This window comes from Aedes aegypti, chromosome 2 (assembly GCF_002204515.2).
Source record: "Aedes aegypti strain LVP_AGWG chromosome 2, AaegL5.0 Primary Assembly, whole genome shotgun sequence".
Taxonomy (NCBI): Eukaryota; Metazoa; Arthropoda; class Insecta; order Diptera; family Culicidae; genus Aedes; species Aedes aegypti.
The window spans coordinates 304,857,390-304,884,662 of NC_035108.1; the positions used below are offsets into that span (position 1 = coordinate 304,857,390).

The 27,273-nt window shown below is 39.1% G+C and overlaps 1 protein-coding gene across 4 annotated transcripts in view; it reads right to left on the reverse strand.

The window, feature by feature from the left end:
* The window catches only part of LOC5573862 (sodium/potassium-transporting ATPase subunit beta-2), a 79,903-nt gene that overhangs the window by 34,825 nt on the left and 17,805 nt on the right, over positions 1-27,273 (reverse strand). For all 4 annotated transcript variants that reach the window (XM_001654843.2, XM_021845584.1, XM_021845583.1 and 1 more), the window contains exon 2: positions 26,678-26,986. In XM_001654843.2, the coding sequence (XP_001654893.1) occupies positions 26,678-26,807 (130 nt within the window). In that variant the 5' untranslated portion in view covers positions 26,808-26,986. The remainder of the gene's footprint in view (positions 1-26,677; positions 26,987-27,273) is intronic.

Below are 27,273 nucleotides of genomic sequence, written 5' to 3' on the forward strand. Positions count from 1 at the left end.
TATTTGATCAAATTCAAAGGTGCTATCGTGGCATTGCTTTTGGGTGTGCAGGAATTAATTTTCAACCGATTGTTGTCAACTTTGTTGAAATGCAAAAATATGTTTTGATCAATTACGCGCTTTTTTAATGTTTGTCCATTTTTTAAGATCTGGGCTCACAGTGACAGTTCGTGACAACAGAATCTCGGCTCACTATGACGTACATAAATTTTGTATCGGTTTCTCCCTCTCGGGTTGTAAACTATTTTGCGGATTCTGAGAATAGTAGAGTTTTTTTTGAGAATTTGTGAATGGTGCAAAAATATTGAAAAACAAATTCGTTATCGCGGTTTGATTTTTTGTGGTCAAAATATGAAGCTAAGTGTTCAAGTGGTATATTTGAAAATTTTCAAAAAAAAAAAAAGGAATTTAATGGGGTGATGTTTGGTCCGGTCGAAGCAAAACTTGGGGTTGTTTCAAATGAATGGTTCGCCAAAATTTGTGTCAAATCAACAAAAGTAATTGATTACACATTTGCACAATACTACTTCAAAAATAAATTTACAAGATTAGATGGTTTTTTGATTACATTGACACCATACAATTCGGTATGTGGGACAAGACGGTTACAACTGTGGTCGGATTCGACACTGTGCATTTGCGAAACCGTCCAGCGCGCGCGATCGTTAAAAATTGTGTGCCGTTTTCATTTCGAAGGTGAATTACCGCCGTCGCTCCTCGTCACTCGTTCAGCATATGTGATGAAGAGTGCACAAAAAAAAAATACAGAAGTAAAAGACGATACACTCGTTGAAGCACCCTTCCGAAATCGTGGGCGGTTTGGAGGAAAAATGAACGTTCTCACGGAGCCGAAGTGCGGAACAAGTCGACGGCGGAAGAGCCGGGTTATTTTTAGTCAATGCGCATGCGCTCTGCGGTGTGTGTTTGTATGTCACACATCGACCATGACGACGACGGCGAAGACGAAGACGACGAGAGTTTGCTTCCATCCATCCGCATCAGGTCAGACGACATGTGAACTTGGGAAGGCCTTCCGAAATGGGGTTCAGGACGTATGGGATGAGTGGTTATGATGGCTGATTCGTGCTTCCGAGAATTGGTTCCATGACGGTGGTGAGGTGCTTCGATGGCTCACTGAAGCATGTAGGAATGGAGTGGGAGGTAGAAGGTGATCGGAAGAAAATATGAAAAACTCATTAAAATTTAAATTTTATCGATTACATCTTTTCGATGTAATTTCGCTTGGGAAGTTATGAGCGGAGCAGTAAATCTATTGAACGGGAAACGAACCACGCTATGCCTGAACCAGCAGGTTACAGAAATCGAATGTGGCGTTGGGCGATTTTGAATCGATGTTCCGAAAATCGATGCTTTCATTCAGATTAATACTTATTGAATCGAAGTTTAGGACATCTGAAACCGGGTGAATCGATTTTCTGCTTTAGATTTTTTGATTCGATTTATTTGGTTGAACTTGGTGAATAATCCTTACCGAACTGATGAAAAAGGAATCAAATTTGAACTAGCCTCCAAGTAGTAAATCTGTTCTATTGAATTTCAAAACTGATTTAATTTGAAGATGTTAAAATCGAATGTGAAAAAGTTTGGTTTCATTTCAAAATTAAATTAAATTTTAATTCTAATTCGATTCGAATTGATTCAAAAACATCGATTGGCTACAGGAACGGAATAACTCCAATAAAAGTAGACGCCTAATACAAGGTTACTATTGTCTATATCTTCACAGTTTTGAGCACGTTAAGAGTAGTTCTGCTGATGATTATCACGTATAACAATGTTAAAGTCAGATAGGTCAAGACAAGTAGTTTCAATTTTCAACAGATCCAGCCAGTTTGTTTGTTTCGCATATGATGCAAACGTTGTCAGCCGTATATTTGCAGTAACTATAGATCTGTGTAATTGCCGGAAATGTGAGACATAGATAAAATACAGTGAAAGTGCTCCGAAAGAACAGAGCATTTGTTTATACGCGGAGAGGATTTTGACTTTGTTTATAAACAATATTTGCAATGACTATCAACAATTGAGGTCATTCAAACAAAACTTTAGTGTGCGTGTCATCCTGTTAGTCGCCATAAGAAACCAAGCTTATCAATGACGTCACTGTTGTATCGCTTTTCACTAACACACATCGATCGTCTCTTTTGCGTAACATCTCTTTGAGTCTCATTGAATTTGCTCGATTGGAACCACGTTTGACGGTTCGATTGGAACCATTGGTTTCAGAATTCGCGCTTCTCTATAATAAACAAATTCTCTGCGTAAGAAATCACGTTCATCCGGTTACCAAAATGCACAAAACACTCTTGGTATTGGTAGACCTCAGCAAGCAAAAATTGCCATAAAAAACTCTTAGTTAATAATGGTGCGAGTTGACGAGCAGACTCTGTTCCAGAAGGAAAGTGACGCCAGAAAGAAGAAGATAGTTCTATTACTCAATGGTTTTCATAGCTATGCTCAAGCATCATTCTTCCTCACACACCGGACCAAATCAACGCATGTCAGATAGAAAAGTCGTCGAGTCAGCGATGTGGCTGCACTTCCATCAATCCACCCAACCGGCGACCAATTGAACGTTTTCTTGTTTGCTAAATTAATTCAATGGAGAAACAATCAATATGTATTAATACCAATTGAACTTGATACATCTGCATGGACACACGTTTTCCAACGTTCCAGATATTCCACACTGTCGTCGGTATGTACCGGATGGCCTCGTTCTGCTCAGTAGACTCTGTCACCGATCAACCGACTCGACGACGACGCTGAGGCCATGTCCTCCGAGAGCGAATCCGTACGACGACGTGCGCCTATCGATTGGACGTATTTATACACCGAGAGAGGGAGTTGTATTTATAATTTCCAGTGTTTATGTCAAACAAATAAAACACAACCCGATTCAAGGTTTGCACTCTGTACGGTACAACGTGAAAACAGGCACACGTAGTAAATCTGAAAAGTATTCGGTTTTAGTGTGGCGATTGCCAGGAGAAGCACTTAATCCGTTTTGAGTGAGCAATACGATGGCACATGGTAGGGTAGGTGTACCGTTATTCGCCATAGGATAAGTATTCGCCTTTATATGGTTTTGTGACACAATTAGGCATAAATCGTTTAGTTTTCTTTAAGACACTCCTCTCTTTTGTGAATAAAAGTGACAAGATGCAAGTTTGTTGGCTTTTTTTCACTTTGGACCGCTTGGCAGCGATGCAATATGACAAATTTTCATCACGCGTTAATATAAAGGTTTCTCTGTGGATTCACTTAAAATATTATTTATTACTAACACTTTGGACCACTTCAAGAACCTAACTGTACAAGGAACAGGTAAATCCGTTAGATAATTCTTGAACAATTTCATGACATACAAATACTATTCCATTTCTGTTTGTATAGAAGATAGAAGATAGAAGATAGAAGATAGAAGATAGAAGATAGAAGCTAGAAGCTGGAAGCAAGAAGCTAGAAGCTAGAAGCAAGAAGCTAGATGCTAGAAGCTAGATGCTAGAAGCAAGAACCTAGCAGCTAGAAGATTGCAAGGGTTGCAAAATGGTGAGTCGACAATCAGCAAGGAGCGTTGAACATAGCTCTGGTCCTCACAAGCCCCTACCTCACGCTTCCACGGGTCTAACGATGGCAAAGACCGCCAGCTAAGGGTTGCGTACTTAGCTGGCAGTGCATCAGCTAAAGTGAGGGGATGCCAGGTGGTAGCTTGGGATTCTTGCCTTTTCCAAGCGAAATTAATCCATACAGCCGTATGGAATATCACCTTTAATACTTCCTACGGGTGGTGGCCAAGTCATGGGCTGGCAGTGTACTCTACTGTTCCCTGAGTAAGGAAGGGTGACACCAACGGTGAATGGGACTATGAGGAGACTGCCTTCTTCCTGATAAAACCTTGGCAGGCCTTCGTGTACATTCGAAACTCGTCACCATCCTCGTCAGTAGGCTCAGATGTAACATTCCTGACTTACGCCGATCCGGCTCTGAACAGTACCCTCATAAAGGGTTGTGTCAACCCTAGCATGGCCTCCTTGCTTGCATTGACATCACATTGGGATCACGAGAGGCGACTATATACAACGAGTGGAGATAGCGGCCTGAAGGGGAACCCAATCGAATGGAGCAAATAATCGATTTGGATGGAGAATCTAGTGGAGGAAACGAAGACGTAGTATTCGCAAGATGCACAGATTGCCAGTGACGGTAGCAGCCAGCACTGGCAGATGCAGCACACCGAATGAGCCACCGGGAAACCAGCGGGATGCAAATTTCCTGAGTTAAGTCTTCACACAAAAGTCGGGGAGTAGCACTGTTCAAGGCGACTGGCAGCATGGGAAGTCAGAGTTGTCGGACATAAAAAGGGAGATCAACGAACTCTATGAATTCGTCAAAATTAAAAACTATGTCCACCTCAGGATCAAGCAGCTGGTCACGAACATAAAGTCCGCCTTTACAACCGCAGAGCGGGAAAAGCTGAAAAGGCATTGATCTCGGTGAATGAAGCAACCGGTTCACAGGAGACACTTAGGTGTAATCCAACCACCCGCACCCGGAGAACAGAATGAGGGATTCACCAGGAGAACAGGAAGATCCCAAAAAGCAGAGAAACGACACTGAGTGCGTCAGCGAACAAAATAATGGCAGGGAATGGCGCACCGTGATAGACCAAAAGGAGGAGAATGCAGCACGTAAAATGAGGAATAAAAAAAAGGAATCGAAGAAGAAAGAAAAACGGCGGTTACTTCGTGAGAGGTTCAAGGGCGATGCTCTTGACATGGAGGCAAGATTCTCACGAGAGTTAGGGAGGATTCAGAGCTGAAGGAGCTGGGTGAAAACGTGGTGAGAACCAGGAGCACCCAGAATGGAGATATGCTCTTTGAGCTCAAAAAAGATCTGTCGATCAAGAGTTTGGCCTGCCAAGAGCTCGTCGCGAAGTCGCTGGACAACGAGGCAAGTGTGAGAGCCTTATCCCAGGAGGCAGTGATCGAGTGTAGAGAACTGGACGAGATCACAACAGAAGACGACGTGAGATGTGCACTGTTGTGTCAATGCAACCTGGAAGAAGCACCGCAGCCCTTACGGCTGAGGAAAGCGTACGGAGTATACAAATAGTCACGATCCGATTATCAGTCGCAGCAGCCAAAAAACTCGTCGAGGCTGGTAAGGTCAACGTGGGATGGTCGATCTGCCCTCTGAAAATGATCCCTCGGGAGACAAATTCAGAGGAGCGATGCTTCAGATGCATGGATTTTGGCCACCAGGCAATCAAGGGACTGTCAGAAGACACCTAGGCGCATGCTGTGCAAAGCGGAGGATGGTAACGCCCATACGATGGGTGGCTTCAAATACAACAAATACGCCTTCTGAGGCAGGGCAGTAATGATGATGGAGAAACGCAGGTGAACTTCAATCATTGCGACGCCGCCGTACAACTGTTGTGGCAGTCAACAAAGGAAACAAAGTGCGACGTTGCGATCATTGCAGAACCGTATCGGGTTCCTTCCGATAACGGCAATTGGGTAGCAGACAGAGCAGAGATGACGGTAATCCATGTAACGGGCCGATTCCCTATCCAAGAAGTAAACGAACGCTCATATGAGGGTTTTGTGATCGTCAAAATAGACGGAATCTTCGGGAAGCTGTTACGTCCCTGACATATTTAGGACAGCGTTGTAGAAGAGTTTAGCGGAAGGCTGCTTTGCAGACATATGGAAGGTGCAGAAGCTGGTGTTGCTGCCAAAACCGGCAAAACCGCCAGGAGATCCTGCTTCATATAGACCAATATGCTTGCTGGATACTCTTGATAAACTTCTAAATAAGTGTAATTTTATGGCTTAAATTTATTAGACTGAGAAAGCCATAAAATTACAATTCTTCTTCTAAATAAGGTCATACTCGGTAGGCTGGTGATCTACAGGGAAGGCGAGAACGGATTGTCGAAAAGGCAGTTAAAATTCCGTAAAAAAGACTTCGATGGTGGATGCTATTCTGGCAGTTATCGCATGCGCGGAGAAAGCGTCCAAGCAGAAGAGGAGAGGCAATCGATACTGCGCAGTGGTAACAACAGACGTCAAGAACACGTTCAACAGTGCCATTTGGGAAGCTATCGCTGCAGTCCTACACAGAATGCGGGTTCCCGAATATCTGTGTAAAGTTCTGCAAAGTTACTTTCAGAACCGGGTACTGGTTTACGACACAAACCAGGGACGGATGTCAATTGAAGTCACGGCATGATTTCCACAAGGATCCATACTTGGTCCAACATTGTGGAACATGATGTACGATGGAGTGCTAACCTTGTCACTGCAGAATGGAGTCGAGATCGTCAGTTTCGCAGATGACGTCGTTCTTGCGATAACTGGTGAGAATGCGGAGGAGGTGGAAATGCTGACGGCAGAATCGCTAGACACCATTGAATCATGGATGACTAGAGTCAAGCTGCAGTAGGCTCATCATAAAACGGAGGTGGTACTGGTCAGCAACTGCAAGGCGGTTCAGCAGTTGGAGATCCACGTCGGAGGGTACGCAATCCCATCGAAGCGCTCTCTAAAGCATCTTGGAGTAATGGTCGACGACAGGCTAAACTTCAACAGCCATGTAGACTATGCCTGCGAAAAGGCAGCGAAAGCAGCTAACACTGTAGTTAGGATCGTACCCAACATTGGAGGACCAAGAAGCAGTACGAGGCGTCTTTTGGTGACCGTATCATTGTCCATACTGAGGTACGGAGTCCCGGATTTGGCAGCATCGTTGGGAACCAAACGTAACCGAGAGAAGCTGGCAGGTACGTTCCGGCTCACGGCTATACAGGTGGCGAGTGCCTACCGCACTATATCGTTGGAGGCAGGGTGAGCTATCGCCGGAATGATCCCCATCTGCATCACTCTGGTTGAGTATAAAGAATGCAAAGGGTCACAATGAATGTGAGGAATACCATCAGAATGAATACAATGGCGAGGTGACAGCAGGAGTGGAATAACTCCTAGAAAGGAAGGTGGAAGCACAGAATAATTCCTAACGTGTCGCTGTGGACGACAAGAAACATGAAAAAGTTTTCTTCCTGACCCAGTTTTTTCATATCTGCACAGATTCGGACACGCAGAATCTCCACATTGTCCGGCTGGTCCAAATATCGAGGAGACCCTGGTGGATGTTATATTCGACTGCCATCGGTTCAGGGATATAAATCCGGACTAAATCCTAAATCCGGACAACATCGTAAGCACTTGGAATACGGTGAACAGGGGAATAACGACGAATATGTCGTTGCTGCAAAGGAGATGGCGTGAAGACCAGAGAGCTCCGGGTTGCGATCGGTATTCGGTAATAAGTCGTCGGGGCGCCAATCGAGATTGCAGAACCAACCCTGGCACATGCCCGCCCAACGTCGAGCCGGAGTAGGCTGAGTCGACCGCCGGGTTCTAGCTAAAAAATTCGCGAAACAGCACCGGGAAATGGTCGTCGGGGCGCCTGTGAACCGGAAGTTTCTTTCCACCGGAATCGCAAGACCGACTTCGGCATCTGCCCGGCCAGCTTCGGAGTAGACTACGTCCACGGTCGGGGACTAGTTGAGCAGATTGCGTAGTAGCATCGGCAAAAGGTCGCCGGGGCGCCTGTGAACCGGAAGCTTTCCACCACCGGAATCGCAGGACCGACCTCGGCATCTACCCGGATAGCATCGTTTCGGGAGATCTTCCGGCGCTGGGGACTACTCTGAGTAGTACGTAGCGTCTCACCGATTTGAGTCGTTGAAGCGCCAGTGAACCGGAAGCCATCCTCCAACCGGAATCGCTGGACCGACTTCGGCACTACACCTGTCAGTATCGAAGCATTAAGAAGCGCGTACCCGGAGTAGGTTAGCTCCACCGTCAGGGACTAGGCCGAGTAGCATCGAAAGAAGCTAGAAGCCAGAAGCTTGAAGCTAGGAGCTAGAAGCTAGAAGCTAGAAGTTAGAAACTAGAAGCTAGAAGTTAGAAGCAACCCAGTAAACACAAATTCGTATACTATATGGCATGAGAGGCATTATTTGCACATGCGCCATTAGACTGCGTGCAAAAAGTACGTATATAGCCTCCACATTTGTACTTTTATATCTTGTCATATACGATCATGTGTTTACTGGCTAGAAGCTAGAAGTTAGAGGCTAGAAGCTAGAAGCTAGAAGTTAGAAACTAGAAGGTAGAAGCTAGAAGTTAGAAAATAGAAGCTAGAAGCTAGAAGCTAGAAAGAAGCTAGAAGCTAGAAGCTAGAAGTTAGAAGTTAGAAACTAGAAGTTAGAAACCAGAAGCTAGAAGCTAGAAGCTTGAAGCTAGAAGCTAGAAGTTAGAAACTAGAAGCTAGAGGCTAGAAGCTAGAAGTTAGAAGCTAGAAGCTAGAAGTTAGAAACTAAAAGCTAGAAGCTAGAAGCTAGAAACTAGAAGCTAGAATCTAGAAACTAGAAGCTAGAAGCTAGAAGATAGAAGATAGAAGATAAGAGACAGGAGATAGAAGACAAAAAAATATATAGTTTTCAAAAGTCATTTAATGATTTATAAAACAAATTTATTCCTTAGGGTGACGAATACTGGTACACTAACCCTAGGGAAACCAATCGGTTCTTTTGGATGATGGCAACGGCAACAGTTTTATTCGGAATTTGCATGTCTCGTGATGGCCATCGTGGTGTCATAATTTATTTTTGATGCTTGCACAACCCACCCTCCTCTCCGGGTGGCGCTGTTGGGTAGAACTGTTTCTATGAGCTTCCATTGAGAACCCCGTGTGCAAGGCGAACCACGGAGTTGACGGGGCATCCCGAGTGGAATGTGGTTCCAAATTAATTAGTTTTTGGGCTTTAGTTGAAAGTTTGTAGCAAACAGATTTCGACATTCAGATGATGTTTTATGTTAGTACTGTTTTACAGTTTACAGTGCATGAAGATTGATAATTATTTGACTTTATTTCGTGGTGAATTAATCGAAGCCTTTTAAAAGTACAAATATGACGATAAAAAATCGATGATATGACAAATTCATGTGTATTGTCGCTTAATCTTCACCTTCATCAATGCTATAACACTCGGTCATTTTCCTCTGCTCGGGTTATCTAGTGTAATAAAAAACGAACAGCAACATTGCATAGTTGACAGTTTTTGATGCTCGTGAGCGTCTGGCTAGATCTTGGAATGTCTACCCTCATACTATTAATGACGACAGCTTGGGGACAAATGCGACAAGTGCAAACGTTGATGCTTGCCATTCGAAAACATGATGAGTAAGTTGTTACTGCCAATGTAACAACCAGTCGTTCTTTTGCTCGGATCTGTACGATTTGTGCAAACTTTGTAATTTCCACGAAGCGTGAAAGTATTCAAATATGCATACACGAGTGAGTTTAATCGTGTGAATTTGAGCTGCGCATGAATCAGTGGAAGTCATACATAGTTCTTTAACTGGATTGAACAGAAACAGCTCGGGTTGTGAACTACTGATAAGCAGTCGGATTTGAAGTGCGCGTTACTCAACATGGCATGCAAACCACAACGTCATCCAAGGGAATACCGGAAGAGAGATTGAACTGCTTATCAGCTTTGGGAAACAACTCAAACTCATAACCACACGTCTCTACAAAGCTGGGTTGAATGATTTTGTCAGTCGGCGGCAAGAGACTGTTAGGGTTATTACATTGCACGTTATCTGAATATTGATTATCACAATAATTTAACTAAGCCAAGAGATAGTAATCGATGAGATTGATGGCAAATATAAGGCTTAGCATGCCATATTTCAGGATTGATATTGGAACGATCAACAAATTATGGGCCAAGAGAAATTATGTTTTAGTTTTTACTACCGTAAAACAGGATATCATTCATCAGCGATGATGATTTCCTTCAAGAATATTTCTTTTACGAAGAGATCCTGGATCTTCTGGGAATCGAACCCATACACCTTCAGCAAAACAGAAGAGGTTGATGTGGCTCAGTTATTGATTAAAGAGAAAGTAAACAAGGAGAGCCTTTAAGGTGAAGATGAATCGAAGCCAATCTTCAAATTTTCAAGAGCACGGATCTGGAGAACCAAACATCCATTTAAGCTGAAAACCTAATTGATTGATCACTAGCTGGTGGTGACCAATCGATTAGGTTTTCAACTCAAACGGATGTTTGGTTCTCCAGATCCGTGCTCTTGAATATTTGAGCTTTGGCTTCGATTAATCTTCACCTTAAATGTTATATAGGTCCTTTTGAAAAGTTACTCGAAAATTCTTTATTAAACGTTTGTTCAGATCGTTACTTTGTCATTTTGGATTAGTCTTTCAAACAGAAAATAAATAAAATCTCAGCGTATCACATCGTGACAAGCTGCTATCATTGGATGAGCAGCTATATTACTGATTATCATATTGAACAAACTATCGATATCGATTTGATGGCAGTGCTTTTCTGTAGAATTTCCCCCCGGATGCCTTGCTTTCAAGTGAATCGATTAATTATTCATAGCAAACCAAACAAAACTCCCCTCGTGGACTTGACAGAAATGGCCGACAATTAAACTGACAATTACTTATGATGTGTGCGATTAGCGAGCCATTGAGCAGTAGATGGATGTCATTGGCTGTTTGCATCGTTGACACGGGAAATAAAACAGCTGTCGTGAAAAAGAATAGCTTTAGAATGTGCATTAGACGATGTAGTCGACTTTTTAACAGAATAATACTTAGCTGTTCTGTGGTTATTTCCCTAGAGGGGGATTTTTTAACATTCGATGTATATTTCTTCTTATATTGTTGTATTTTAAAGTGTTGTTTTAATCGGGTAAATCCCTACAAATTTGTGAGTGTTCTGTTAAGCCATCTTTGTAAATCTCAAATGAATCATTCATGCATATTAGACCTATTCATATTTCCAAAAATGTCTGGAAACTCCCCAGTCAATCAATACTTTGATTTATCATTGCGAAATGAACTTCTGGCCAAAATTTCACTCAGTTTAGAGTAAATTTAGTTGTGCTTCAAATCAATTATGTGTTTTTGGGCTATTTTCAAGCTTTAAAAAATCATAACTACCGAACGAAACATCAAAATTTATCGAAAATACTTCTACATAGTAGTTTATCCAATTCTACGAACTTTTGCCGAACATAATTTTATGATTGGAGCAAGTTTTAACATAGTTTGGTTGAGATTTATATCTCGAGGTTCTTGAAAATCTCTTTTTTTGGGAATTGTTTTCACTGAACAGCATGCCTGCATGAAAATTTCGGATTTTTAATTTCCAGACATGATGACAATGCATATCTAAAAGTCAATCCCGTTCGAAGTAAACATTTATCTTACGAAAATAAATTGTAAAAAATAGGTAATTATGAAGCACATTTGTAAATCCACTGTGGGTGAGCCAAGAGCACCACCGTGAGCTTCAATGAATACAAAAAATGAACACGTTAGCACTGCCTTTTCTCAGTCGATGATTATCATTGTTTTCAAATCGTTCTAAATGATCAGTGAAATGCGATCAAAACAATCATCACTCGGAAAGAAAAAGCAATGCTAACTTGTTCAATTCATTCGTTTTTGCAATTTCTCATCGTAATAGGCTGTTTTTCATCACGCCAATTTGTCATGAAACGGCCTACTTTCCTGCACTGAAGTAGCAGTGCGGGAATAGTTATTACCTAACTGAAACCAGTGCTGTAATGATTCATTACGCAACGCTTTCTCATTACGTAACTGTTTTGGGTTGCGTAATGAATCATAACACAACAATTTTTCAGAAATTGTGAAATAATGGTGAATGCATTCCGACATAATTTCTGATACCCTCAAGTGGTCTTTTACGAAATTGCAAAAAATGTTGTACGTAACTCGTTGCAGAACTCGATTTTTACAGCACTCGTCGTATTTATCCTACTCGGCAAGCCTCGTAGGATAATTTTACGACTCGTGCTGTAAAAATCATCATTCTGCAACTTGTTCCGTAAACTACTATTCCGGTACATGTGTCATGCATGATTTAACTATCATCAGGTTGCGATGCGGTGTTCGATCTTTGGGCATTTATTGTAATTTATTGCCTTTAGCAACATGTAATCTGTTGATGGTCAATGAATTCATAAATGCATTATGTTTGATTCCCGTTGACTAGGGCCTGAAAAAATAACACCAATGCATGTTTTATATGCCATGTATATTGAGAAAACTGTAATTTCTGGGTACTGCGGAGTACAAATTTGGATCAAACAATGTTAAAACTCAATTTAATCTTGTTAGCGTGTTCGACAAACTTTAACAGAATAGAAGTAGCTTTCAAATAGTGGTAATAGCAAGTGATTTTGATTTTCCACATGCTAGTTATGATTTTTCAAACCTTGAAATAAGCCCAAAAACACATTTTCAACTTGAAGCATACTGAAATCTTTATCAAATGAGCTGAAAATTTGACCAGACATTGTTCTTAGCATGAGAATTCCGTATACTGCTTGACCGGTAGATTTCCAGACATTTTTTTAAATATGAACAGGTCTAATGCATATATTCATCCTCATGGCTTACTGATCTTGAGCACTGTATAACAAGATATTTTTTTTTACGATTGCAGTCACTGATGCCTGTGGCCTGACTCTTTTAAGCGTGTAGCCGGTGTTGTTTTGTTTCACTGATTCGGCACAATCCCTCGGAGATTGTTTACAACCGCCCACCGACAGCCACTGCCACGGCCGGCACCACATATCCGAGCGATAAGGCATATGTGACGAACAATTGAGCGTTAAATGACATACATTTAACATTCCTCACAAGTTGTAGTATTAATGATTTCCACTGGCTTTCCTTATGAGTTTAAAAAGTGAATGTATTTATAAAAAATCAAAAAATAATTATAAATCATTTTGAAGAATTAGAAGGCAAAATCTTCCTCATTCCTAATTCCTCGTTCACGTGATAAATCAAATCAGAACGACAAATTAGTGGAAACATTTATTGTATCCGTAGTTCTGTAATGATAATCTCCAACCATTTTCACTCTTCAATTTACAATCGTTTTACCAACAATCATATCCTTATGGTGAATATTATTCATGATCATCAACAAATCAATTTTGTCCCTTCCGCTTCAAAATTTATCAATTAAAAAGGTGCTACATATACCAATGTTGCTGCGAGTACACCATTTTTTCCAACCGAAAACCCCGAAATTGTACCGGCTTCCTGGAACATGTCTGCTTCTTTTTCGATTTCTTATGTGAACAATTGCTACAAATCATTTTTACAATGTTCGAAACCGTAACTATGGCTGACGCAGTTAGAGTTACGATGTAAGCAACAAACAAAATAGTTATCAAAATACGTATCGGTAATAGATCCAAATAAATGATCGTTATTCAATTAATTCAGAAGACAAGCTGACTAATTTTAAACCGTAAGATAATAACGTACACATCGCAGTAATAACTGATTTTTTTTGAGGCCTGGATATAAACTCATACGAGATTCAAGTTTTTTTTTATCGTAATGATCGCCTCAATGAAGAATGTGTTGGAGTTGCTATCATCACTCATGAGCGTATAAAGCATTAAGTTTTTCGTCACTTGAAACCAAAGTTTTTGAAACACAGCTTGGTGATTTTTCTTTGATATTTGCCTTTTCAATGCACTGGTTAGCAAATTCATCTTCTTCGAATCGACTTTGAAAAATTTAATCTTCTTTTTTGTTATTGGTGACTTTAATGTCATACAGTGCTAGTGGAACAATTCGAAAATTCGGTTCTATCTCGTTGGGTCAAATGCCGTTAGGCCGAAGGTTATCAGGCTGAATGTCGTTAGGCCGAAAGAGTCATTAGGCCGGAAAATGACCAATAGTTCTAATGAACCATAAGATCGAATGGGTAACTAACAAGGATAGATCAGGAAAGTTTGCATTACCTAGGAGCTGTTGAATGAATTTTTAGGTCGAATGGATAGATCAGGATAATATCCGCTGTGAAATATAACTTGGAAGAATAGTTTTTGATTAAAAGATGAAAAAAACACCGATGAATGTGTTAGCTTTTTGAAATAGTAGTACATGGTCAAATGTTATTTCGGCTTTACGACCCTTTCGACCGAACGATCCTTTCGGCTTAACGGTATATGGCCTAATGGCCTTCGGATTAGCGATATTCGGCCTAACGGCATTCGGCCAAATGGCCTTCGTTAACGACATTCGGCCTAACGACCTGTACCCCGAAAATTCCAACGGAAGGACGATTGCTCTTCAAGATAAATTTTAATTCAATGCCCCAATAGTCCTACTTATTTTTACTCTTCAAGAAACTCTTGATTAATTTGGTCTTAACTGACTCCGGTAAGCTTTGTAGCCAACTAGTTATTCACGATGACTTTGTACCTGTTACTTTTCGAATTTCCCATAAATCAACTCTCAATCCTATCAGTTCCACTTTCAATCACAGTCGACTCTCCACATCTCGATGTCGATGATTTCAGATGTCCCTTCAGTCTGCATACATTTCCACTCTCCATACCTCGATATCTCAATATCTCGATGTGTTTCTGTTCATTTTTCGTTCTCAATTTTCTCTCCGTATGTCAATATGGCCAATATCGAGGGTTACTAGACCAAAGTTTTGGGATTCAAAACAAATTAGGAGCTCGAAATGACGTTTGTTTGTGTATTACTTTCTTGGCAACGGAGTGTTTTGATGATTAACTCTTTGTTTATGCTCTGGGTCATATTGACTTCGAAGGGCTGTAACTTTTTTTTAGGATGTAATCAATTAGTGAATTTTATCACTCTTTGGTGCATTTCCGCATGTTTTTTTTTTTCTATTTGCGCATGGACTCTTTTCAAATATTAAAAAAAAAGTTTTCTACAGTAGTTTTCTTGAAAATAGTACGTAGTCTATGCCTTGAGATCATATTAACCCCAAATTTAACCCATCGCGTTAAATGCGCGAAATTGGAACGGATTTTTAGTTTTTCTGCAGTTTTGGAAATAAACAATAAATGTGTTCTACAAAAAATATATATTAAAAAACTTTCTTTCGGTGAAAATATATACTTTCTTCGGTGAAAATTTGCAACAGAAAAAGAGCATTAATTAGTTGGGGTGGGGAAGTGCCTGGTGTAGTGGTTAGAACACACGTCTCACGCGCTGAGGACCTGGGATCGAATCCCATTTCCGAGATAATCAGAAAAAAATAGTTAATTTCACCTATGATGGCGCTAGCTCAGAAAATGTTGTAATATGTAGCTCATATTAATAGTTATGACGTTCTACATCTTAAAAAACCGAAGATTTGGAAGGATAATATCTTCGGCAAAATTGCTCATTGAGTCAATGGCTATATGCTGCATTTCCGCTTATCTCAACAAACTGCCCCTTTAAATATTTCAATATATATCTCAAGTTTTAGTTTGAAGACTAGTGTCTTTGGCAAAGTTGTTCAAAGGCTACAAATCGCCTTTTCCGATGGTTCCATACTTTGCCATTAGTACCCTCTAGTGAGCATTAAAATTCTAAACTAATATATCTCAGGTTGCAGATCAAACAGTCGGCTGGTGTTTTCGGTAAGGCTGTTGGTTAATGCTAGATTTAGACTAGAGCTAATATTAAGTAATATAGGCTAACAACTACCGAAAAGCTAAACATTACATATACTTTGCAATTGGATTCAATGGACAAATTGATGTGAAGTTTTGCGAAAAAGTTACACGTCTTCTCAGTGAGAATCGAACTCACGACTCCCTGATCTCTAGTTAGGGCGCGTTACCCCTACGCCATGAGATCACGCCATCAGGCCACTCATGGTTGCAGAAGTTAACCTGAATTCTATTTCAGCTCAATAATCACGAGAATATAGAAATATCAGCTCTAGAGTGCCTGTAAAAAAGAGTGATATCATGTTCCAGTTTTGATAGGTCTCCGGCTCGATTGGAACGCGGATTTGTATGGAAATTACAGTTCGCCGCAGTTCCAATTTTGACATTGACGCCAATCTTATCTAAATCCACTCTCATCAGCTCTAGTTTGAACGTAGCATAAGCTAAAACCAATGCTAAGCACACCTGATTAGTTCAGAACTGAGAGAGAGGAGACAGCTCACTGACAGCTGGTATGTTTTTTTTCTTTCTTTCATTCTTAGGTTGTGCACAACGGCTTAATGAACTTATTTTGGTCAAAATCATATTCACTTCTCGTTGCACACTATGAAAAAGGATATGAATGTAAGAAAATAATAGCAGTTTGACAACACACAACTGTATTTAGGTATGCAACTTTTTGAAATGTGCAATCATCTAAAAACACCCAGAAATTTCAATTACGTTCACTTGAATTTTGACGAATTGTCACGCTCTGGCCTTCGAATGTGCGGTTTTCCATTGACAGTTGATGACAGGTTCCCTTGACTTTTGGGAGCTCGCAATTTAAGCCAGCTGTCTCCTCTTTCTCAGGTTCAGAATAATACCACTTGCAGGCGGCTATGAGTAACTGTAACTGATTCTTGGTGAAGTTTTTAGAAAGTTAAAGGCCTATGACCTACATGTGTCATGAAGTTCCAAAAATGGCCAGAATATAAAACCCTCCTAAGATCTAGGTACAAACTAACTAATGTGAAAAATATTGGCCCTTTACCTGAAGCAAACTGTGAGGCATAGATTGCACTGTGTTGGGTAGTGGCAATATAATTGATCACAGCAAGCTGTCTGATGAAATGAGCATATTCTTACGAACTGTCACTTGTCTGGGTAAGTTGTGTGAGCATCACGTGATGGATGATTCCTTCTCCGTTTAAATACTGAATCTCCACATTAGCGATCCAGACAGATTTTCGCTATTTTGCGGAAAAGAAATCTGATATTATTTCTTTTTACAGCGTGCATGCAATAAAAAAGAATTTTTAAAAGAATCCTATAATGGTGACTGGAAGTTTTGTTTTTGGTGCTCGATGAAAGTGATAGCTGATAGTATCTGCAGCTGATTGATGTTCGTGGAAAGAAGAATATTGGCGTTCTTGTGTGGAAGCCGTAACCAAGGATGGTACATTGTACTCTGTAGCCAGAGTAGGAGGAGCTGAACCCGCCTTGAACGTAACAGAGAAAACAGCAGCATGAAAAAAAAAAAAACAAATTCCTGTTGATTCTGTTGTTTTGCTCTAGCAAATGTCAAAACGATAGCTTACAGTGTGTTGTTTGTCAGAGCACTTGCAATGTCCACTGACGAGAAGCTCCGGGTAAATACTGAATCTTCACACAAACTTTCACCGAAAAAATGATAATTGTATATAAAACTTTTTCTAAGATAATAAAAGCGACCAAATTTCCCAAATTACGCAATTCCTGAACTTTTTTTTTCGCAATAAACAATATTTTTAAGCAAAGCCCAATTATTATTTTTCCCAAAACTGCATAAAAAATGAAACTAAGTTCAAAATACGAAATTTGGGGTCAATATCGCAAATCACAGACGTATGCACCGTAATTCGGGGTGTAGTTGATGATTTTTGTATCTACATGTATAGCTTGTCAAGAGAGCTATGATTCGATTTCAATCGTATTACAATTTCTGTAATGTCGCATTATCTCGATTTTATACACTCGATTTTATAAATTTGGTTTGACATTCATGCCAATTAAATCATGGGAAAAGAAGAAATATTCGATGAACTTTTGAAAGGTTGAGAGAAATGTTTGATAAACAATCGAATATTGCCGAGGAATGTATGAAACAGTTTATTTAAATGATGTGTTTATTTACATCATTTAAATAAACTGTTTCATACATTCCAGATTTATTATGTGAATCCAGTTTTGAGTATGCCAGTGCAATAAAATAAAAACATATTTTCAGAGAAAAATTGGTGTTTTTGTGAGCGAATTACTTCAAAGAAAATTGCCTACCAGGCGTTTAGTGTGAATTATTCTGTATTTCACAACATTCAATCCTAAAATTGACCGATACATGCATCCAGATATTATTGAAAAAAAAACTTCACCTTTTTTAAGATATCGTTTTTGCACAGACAGAAGGTTAACTACTTACATGACCGCCTTGCGGATGTTATCTTAACTGATTTGTTGATCATCAGCAAAATTTTAACCTGTTCTACAACTTTGTGATGAAGGGAACGATAATAGGATCGGTTTCTTGAGATTTTGAAAAACCTTTTCAATCGCTAGTACCTTGCGTATTGAATGATCGTGTCAATATCGTCAACGTCTTTATTATTAGACAAGTGTTAACATCTTCCTGCTGATACCATTATTTCTAAAAGCTTGCATTTTGTAACACTCAGGTTAATGTTTCCAAACGATGCATCGAGTATATCTTTACCAAACGATACATTAAGTATATCTGAAGGTATGAGTGGATGAAGACACGTCCGATGGTTGATTGGATGACTCCATACGTTCAATCTACAGAAAATGATACAAACTAGAATGGCAAAATAATATATAATTGTTAAACAAATATAAATTTTCAAACTTTACCGCTAGAAGGTCCTGTGAAATGTGATTCATTCTTACTTTAGTGTTTGATTTGGATAATCAAAAAATAAGCTCGAAAACAGATTTTAGAATTAGTAAATTCCCCATAGATCAATCTATACAACCTATAAATGACAGCAGTGGAGAGAGAGAGTGTTGCCTTAGTGTAGATTAATGTTTCCGTTATGGCCAACATGCGATGGTAATTAAAATAATGAACGATCGTCGAGTGATAATTAACGATTTTGTTTAATATACCTATGGATCAGGCGAACTACAATTAACACATGTGAATCAACGGCACTATGGAACGAGGAACAACGTCATCCATTCTTTGACGAGTATTGCTAATATGGTTTAAGTATTCATCTTCAAAGTTTTTCCGCTTCGGAAGCAGTAGTTATATTTTACCTTGAGATTGACATCTTACAGACAAATAGATTTCAAAATTAACCTTTTTTATCAATTTCACGCTGTTAACAATCATATTGAATCTTTTTGTTGTATAATATCACAACAAGAAGTACTCGTATGGATTTTCTTACTGGTTATGTTGAACACTCGATCACATAAATCTCGAAAGTTGGTCGTTATGACTGAATTTTGAGAAACATGCTTGGGGATCGAATTTCTGAGTGCTGCACCTTTTTGTCTGTGCTCATTTCGTGGACGTCACTAATAAGAAAGTCGAGTGATCCATTACGCATGCACAGCAGAGAACACTTACAAGAAGTGATGAAATTCGGTTGGAAATCCAATTTTGGACGGTGATATCAGCTCCGTACATCCCGGTAAATGCTGGGCGTCAAAAGATTCTGCAATTGAATCCTTCGAATATAGTATCTTTCAATCGGAGAATGTTTCCAAACTGACGTTTAAGCCTCATCAGCGCAATTCGGACGCATCAAACAATTTTTTTCCATCGACGCAAACCAATAATGCCGTCTGGTGAGTATCGACGTCAGGATTTTTTTCCCCACTTTCTAACGTCATCAGAGCGGTATGAAAATAGATCGGTCCATAATTGATGCCAAGAATGGGGGGCCGTATTTTGTGATGGGGATATGAAGAGTTGTTGTTCTTTCTACACATGTGCTTTCCATTGATGTCATTTCGATGGAACAGCTGTCTAGACAGGAGTGAAGGAAGGCAGTTGCGGGAACGATGATTAATGTCCAGATAAGATGGATGGATGTAAGTTGCTTACAGCTTTGTGCTAGGTTATTTTAATGAATGGCCGATTTCAAAACAGATGGCGGTTACGAATCACGTGTAGATCGACAATATTGATACAATTTCAAGTTGGAACTAGCATAGTTCGTAGAGAAATCACGCGAGCTGGTGAATGACAGTTAAGATCGGGACTCAGCGACCATGGATGACGTGAAAAAAATATGAGCGAGTTGATCAACTGTAAGGCCTATGTGTCAAACACATAACTAATCAGCTTCGCTCACAGCTAAGGAATTATAGAATAGACTTCATCCGAGACATCCATCTTAAGACTTCCTCTACCAAGGTTCTGGTTAACACACTGAAAAGGCTGGCCTCTACAAACTTAGTTATCCTCACTGCAGCAAGGTCTACGTTGGTCAAACAAAGCGGTCTCTCGAAAAATCTTGAAAAGCTTGGAAGACACCAACAGTTTAAATCTTCCCATTATTTCGTTGTTCGGACAATAGGGTAACGACTGTTTATTTCGTTATTAATCGCTAACAGTTGGCACCAGCGACAAAAAGTACAAACAACAACCTTTCGAACATCCAGTTTCTCGCACTGGCCGCCGAGCGGCGTCAATGATGTTTGTATTCCACTAACTGATCGCGCTACGCTGGATTCTCAGATTTCTCAAACTTCCAACCAGTGCTGGAAAGCGTCAATGTAAAAAGAGGATGTCGCGCGACTTTTACATACATGTTTCTCTCACTGTCATCGGACGGCGAGACAATGACAGAAGCTTCCTTCAAATCAAGCATAGAATAAGGGCGTAAGTGACATGATCGATTTCTCTTCATCGATCCTCTCTTCTGTAAATAAAGACGACAAGACGTAAGTTAGTCAGCATTTTTTCACCTCAGGACGCAAGATTGCATCGCTGCCTAGCGTCTTCAAGTGAAAAATGCTAACAAACCAGCATCTTGTCACCTTTATTCAGAGAATAGAGAATCGATGAAGAGAAATCGATCATGCGACATACGCCCTTATTCTAGCACACGCTTGAAATTCTCTTTCGTTTTTCCGTCGCTACGGCTTGTGCCGAAATTGTAATCTAAACAATTTTTAGTTCATTTTCCGGTATAATTGTTGTTTATATCGCTGCAATCATGAAAGGATATCCACTTTACTTATCACACACATTTGCTTCCCGAAATTCTACAAAATGAGATAGAAATTTTAAAATCAAAACAACATTATAATTGCTCTCGTGAGAGCCCTGTCATTGCAACCTGACGGAGTGAGCACATGAAATATAGTTACGTCAGTGTCGCAAGCCGGTCATGATTCTAACCAGCCTTGCTTCCAACACAAGCGCTTGGAACACTGAACAAAATCTCTCGCCATGAACTGAATGCTTCGTAGTTCACACGGCTGCATATCTCAAAATTCCTTATTTTGAATGATTTTGAGTGAATATGATGCATCCACTATTTGTTAAACAAAAATCATCCGGATCTGTGATGGCATTCAGCATGAATCCGTATGAAAATAAGTTGATATTTGAATTATGGCAACACGAATGAATAATGTGCTTATTTTGAAGGATAATAATTTCTACCATGTCCAAAATCAAAAATCATTCAATTATCTTCTGAATGTCATATTGAAGACTAATTGTACTAGACATAAAATCATCCTTGTCAATTGTAGTAAAAAATGGCGGTTGCAACAGTTCCCGCGTGCAGATTTCGGAGTTTTTCGAGTTGATTTGACAGGTAATTGGATTTCTGATGGACTTATTGATATCTGTAGCAACTGATTATTATGTTTAGGAGCACCAAACATCATTTGTAGCTGAAGATAAAGGATTGTTTGCTGGATCAAGGACTCGTTATTCAAATACTTAGGCACCTCACGCCAAGTCACGATGGTCGTCGATTTAAGAATGATTATTATTATACTTTTAATGCAGCTATAAACAGTTCGTGGAAATAAATATCTATGTGCGTTGAACAATTAATAAGCCTTGCTCTTCGATTTGCAATCATTTAAATATCTTATTGGTATTTCATTATTCATTATTGGTTAACATTCTGATGTATGATGATCATTCAATTATCGACCGCTTTTTGAAACAGACACTTCATTTCATGATTGGATGATTTTCATTCAGTGTGATTTGTAAACAGATGATTTTCATGCAGATGAAAATAATCTTGAATGTGTCTGAAAATAGGAATGGGGCTCGAATGAGGCAAAAATCATTCAATGTATGGCGGGGGATTTCGTTCAGTGAAAAATGGTAGTCGAAAGCTGTCAAAACGTATGGAAAATAATTAAAAACGTAAATAACAAACAATTTGAAAACTGGATCGAAAAATTAGAATAAGAAATCAAGCGTAATGTGAATATATAACTGATGATGCTTTATACCAACACTACAACATCTAGCCTTTCAAGACCAGGACGTTAGGCAACGATTTGTCGTTTCGATTGTGTTGTTCACACATATGGCCCTCTGTTAAAACAGATTTTCAACTTCTATTCATTTCTCTCGTCGCCCGCTTGCGATTCTATCTATCTTGTCATTTCATTACTTTCGTTACTCCCTTTCACTCTGAGTATAGGTATTGTATTCACCGAAAAAAGCCAATATATTTTCATAATAATAAAGTCATGCGGTGATTAAACCTTATAAATGTAGAATATAATTGGGCAAATTATGGGTATGCGATATTAGACGCGAAAAAAAATACAATAAGTTACGTTAATTTCGTATCAATCTCAGAAAATATACCAACGATCGATAGAACTGTTACATACGCCGAACAATATAGTTAATAGGTCGAGGCGACAAATTTTTGCCTGTCTAGTGTTAGTAGTGATCAACACTACAACATCTAGCCGTTCAAGACCAGGACGTTAGGCAACGGTTTGTCGTTTCGATTGTGTTGTTCACACATGGCCCTCTGTTAAAACAGATTTTCAACTTCTATTAATTTCTCTCGTCGCTCGCTTGCGATTCTATCCATCTTGTCATTTCATTACTTTCGTTACTCCCTTTCACTCTGAGTATAGGTATTGTAATCACCGAAAAATGTCAATAAATTTTCATAATAAGAATACTGTAAAAATTTACTGTACTCCGTTAATTTATTTTACCGAACCGTTCAGCTGTTAAGATTTCACAGGAATCCGTAAAATTGTTTAAATGTGTATATTCATGAAAATCTGAAAAGTTGATGCTACTACGAAAATTTTATGAGATTTTGCATGTTCGATGGAGTTCTTTCTTCCACTATCTATAGGCATTATATGCACGAAATTGTATAGATTATAAAATATGTTTTCAATAAAACAGAAATTATATAAAACATCTAGGAACGGGGCAATATGGTCATAGCCGGTCAAATCTATCTCATTACGAAAATAAACAATGCCGGTTTTATTGCAATATCCTCGCCGCACGTAATTTCAATTCAAATTAGATTTTTTAACTGGTTAAATTTATTTGAACGATAATCTTTGAAAATTGAAGCCCTTAGAACCATGATTTATTATTCTTTTGGCAAAACATACAACTCCATGATTCAAATCAGATATAAGCCCAGTTTTTGTACAAAACTCTCTCATACATATTGTCTTCTTTTAAAGAATGTCTTGCAAACGGTTTGCCAATCAAAATAATAACATTTAGTATGGTGGCTCATATTGCCTAAGGGGGGCCATTTCGCCCCATATAGCGTGAAATCACACGCCAAATAGTGTTTTTCAAAAATGTTTCCACAAAATTCTAAATAATCTTTTTTTACAAAGTACAACTCTGGTATGAAAGGAGATACCGTCGGACGGGGCTACTTTTGATTCCAGGGGCTACTTTGGACACTCACCTTTTGTATTTATTAGCAGCGTAAATATTAATCTGAGCTATTTTGTGTCTTCAGCACTTTTATTAACCAATATATGCTCTACCACTAGGCATGATTTTTTCTTGGAACAACATCAACAATAACAGGATAAACAAGAAAACATTTCAAAAAAGCTCGAATAAATATTCACAAGGTAGAAAACATTGGCTATACAAACATTGTTTGAATTCTACCCATGTCTTGGAAACTTATTGGGAGCATCACAAAACTATCAAATCGTCATGTTTTATGAAAATCTTGTAATTTGTTTTGCTTAAAATTGTTGTTCTATTAAAATAATTTATCAAAGGTCTTATATTTGCGACTTTTATTTTATTATAATGTTTTGGTTTGTGTATTTTACAACATAAAAAAATAAAATAAATGTTTGTAAAAGTGAATAGACATAAAACACATATATTTCAATACGTACCAATGCCAAATTCACAACATAATCTCTAAAATACTATTTTTTGTCATATTTTACATGAATTTGCAGTACAGAACAGTTGCATCCTTCAAATACCTAAATTAAACTACTCTTAAGCCAGCTCTAAACTGTTAAGAAGCTAAAAGCATATTACAAAAGCAAACTTACTTCTTTACGATCTTGCTAAACTTTACTTCATAGATTGCGTTTTTAATGAAAATTACTTACTGGTATTAAATTAGTTACCGGTATTAATGTGATCCTTCAATATATCGTTCATATAACAGTAAAAATAGAAAAAAGAGTTTTTGTACATAACTCATTTATCATCGCAGTACCTAGTAGTTACGTCGTTCGTTTATGTCAACTTGAAAATCGAGCATTCGTAACTGATAGTTCCATTTGAGAGGAAGGTGAAAATTTAAGTTTCATACTGCAAACTGAGAATAGTGAATGGCATGTTTCGTTGAATTTTGTTATATATGTGTAATTGATTCTAGCTTTGCAATTTTCTACATTAAGTTTATCAATGAAAAACGTTCCATAACATCACAGTGGACGACAATCTATTGAATCAGTTTGAAAGTTATAAGGAAAAATCATTTCATTAGCAAATTGTGAAAATGTCCAAAGTAGCCCCTTTTCTGTCTTGAAGGACACACTTTTTTCGCTATTCAAGCATTTTGTTATTTATTGATGGATTTGCCTCATATTTTGCACATTTGTTACGTACATATAAAACTTAAATATAGGCAAAAATTATCAACATCTATCCATAATTCTAAGAGTTACAAATCCTCAAAGTTAAAGAATGTGGAAATAATGTCAAAAGAAGCCCCGTTTGACGGGGCTTAAAACTATAAATTAAGTTTGTGGAACAATTCAATTGTATTGTGTTTCTAGGCTTTTCAAGACCTTTTGCTTAGGTGGATCATACTACCCCTAGCCAGTAAACACAAACTCGCATACGATAGCGCATAAGAGTACAAAACAGGAGGCGATATACGTACAAGCGTAATTTGGCTGCATGCAAATGTATGTATATCGCCTCCAGATTGGTATTCTTATATACTATTATATACGAACGTTTGTTTACTGGATATTGATCCTACTTAAATTTGAATTTAGTTAAATATACGACTTAAAGGTTATAGTGGCGACTTCCTTTGGAAAGGAAGTAAAGCCGCTTGCTTCTAAATAAACTAGCCCACTGCTAAACATCTTGTTATTATTAATAAAATATATATTATTTATAAAAATAATAAAAGTTGACAAAAGTTGTCATGAAAATATTCATGGTTACATAACGCAATATTGAGTCCCTTCAATATCGACTCATGGAGGTTTTACTGTAAAAAAGTAAAAGAAAAAAAACATTAACAATATTACTTCATAATGTTATCAAGATATCTTCTTCTTTTTTGCATAACGTCTCTAGTTGGAAAGAGTCTGCTTCTTAGCTTAGTGTTCTAAGATCACTCCCATAGTTGTTAGTACAAAAAAGTCTTCATTATTTGCCAAAATTGCCATTTTTGCAATAGTTTATCATGTAACAGGTACGGCGATGTTCTAGAGAAGAAAAAAAAATCATTTCGGAAAATTCTGAACCGACCTGGAAACGTGCAAAATCACTTTCAGCATGACGATATCAAGATATTAAACGACAAAGTAACGAATGTAGATATCATCTGAAGTAACTGGCAACCGCAGTTCAATTTCCAAATGCAATCAGCCGCATAACGTTATCGGGAAATAGTTGTCGTGCGCGTTCCCACTCCGCCCCATCTTCGATCTTTCCCCATTAAATGGGGGGAGGAAAATCCTTCAAGCAACCACATCCACCCCGTAGAATCACATGTGCCCATCCCGTAAGCCGTCGTCAATCGGTCGTCGTTTCGATCCAACTGTGCCATTGAGGAGAAAAAGCAGAAAGAAAGGGTTATGTAACTGGAAAATTGCTTGCCCAACCGTTGTTGCCAACAAATACAAAACATTTCCGTCTGCTGTCAGTTCCTTTCTGGCGGCAGGAGTGGGAATCCTTGCCAACTGTGAAACTATTGAGGAGGGAAGGGAGAGGGTCTGCAGCTGCATCCTACCAACAATATGATGATGGTACAATCGCGCAGACCCAATGTCAGCTTCGAAAGTCCAGTGGACGACGTATGACCGCTGTAAATGTATCGATTTTCCATTTTTCTTAACAATTTCAGCATGAGGTTGGTTGGAGTGGTTTGGTGAATCACACAGGCATTTGTTTGAGCAATTGCAATCGAGATGATTGCGTTTGTTGGGTTTGTACGCTCTGTGTTCTGAACGGTCGGGAACGGGAAATTAAATTTCAGATAGCAATATTTCAATATTTATGGACTATCCTACTTCGCTGGAAAATTTATGTAATCAGTTTGAGTCAGCGATGTGTTTTGTGAGCATCGAGAGGTTTGATGAGATTGTGAGGGCTGTTCGGAAAATGTGTGAGAGAGCGAGAATGAGGTATTCGGGAGCATCGAGAGGATCTTTCAAGGATACACATGGGGTGGGAGAGAGAATGTCAGAAATCAACCCCCTTTTCAACGGAGGGTGGGAAAAACAAGATGGCTGCTCTCCAGCGCTAGAAGGACAACTTGTCCCCTAAGGATTCCCAGAGGCTCAGTTGAAGTGTTATAATGATTCATGGTACTTTTGGACAATGTACTTACCCCAGCTCGAACCGGTCCTTCCGAGGCATTGGCTGGTTTCGCTGTTCCAGCAAAATTGTCTGAAGCCCTCCCATTTGCCCAGTTTTTCGGGTGGGGCATAATATTGTTCTGCTACTTTCTTATCGGCCATGGCTGTGCCCTTTCACACTGGCTATTCCTTCCGTAAAACTAAGTGCTAGGCGAGAAGAAAACCGTTCCCGTGATGTGTATTACCGAACTCGCGAAATCTTTGATCCCGTTTTGCTGCTGCTGCGGGCAAACTCTACCAAATTCAACTTTTCACTTCCTCACCGAAACCAGCATTCGATACTGCAAGAAGAAATCAACATCAAAATTGCACCCAAGAACATGAAAACGTTTTTTCGATCTAGAAACGCGCACACACGGCCCTTCCAGTCTGAACGATTTTTCGTTTTTCCGATCCGATTTTCCTTCAATTTTTATGTAACAATCTGCCAGTAATGAAAAATCTTCGCGACTTCACTCTCCAACAAGCGTGTCCTACTTGTGTTCTCATTCCAGCACTCTCTCTCGTACTCCCTTGCACTCGTTAAACACCCATTCACTCCATCTCACTCACGCCATCACATGCTTTT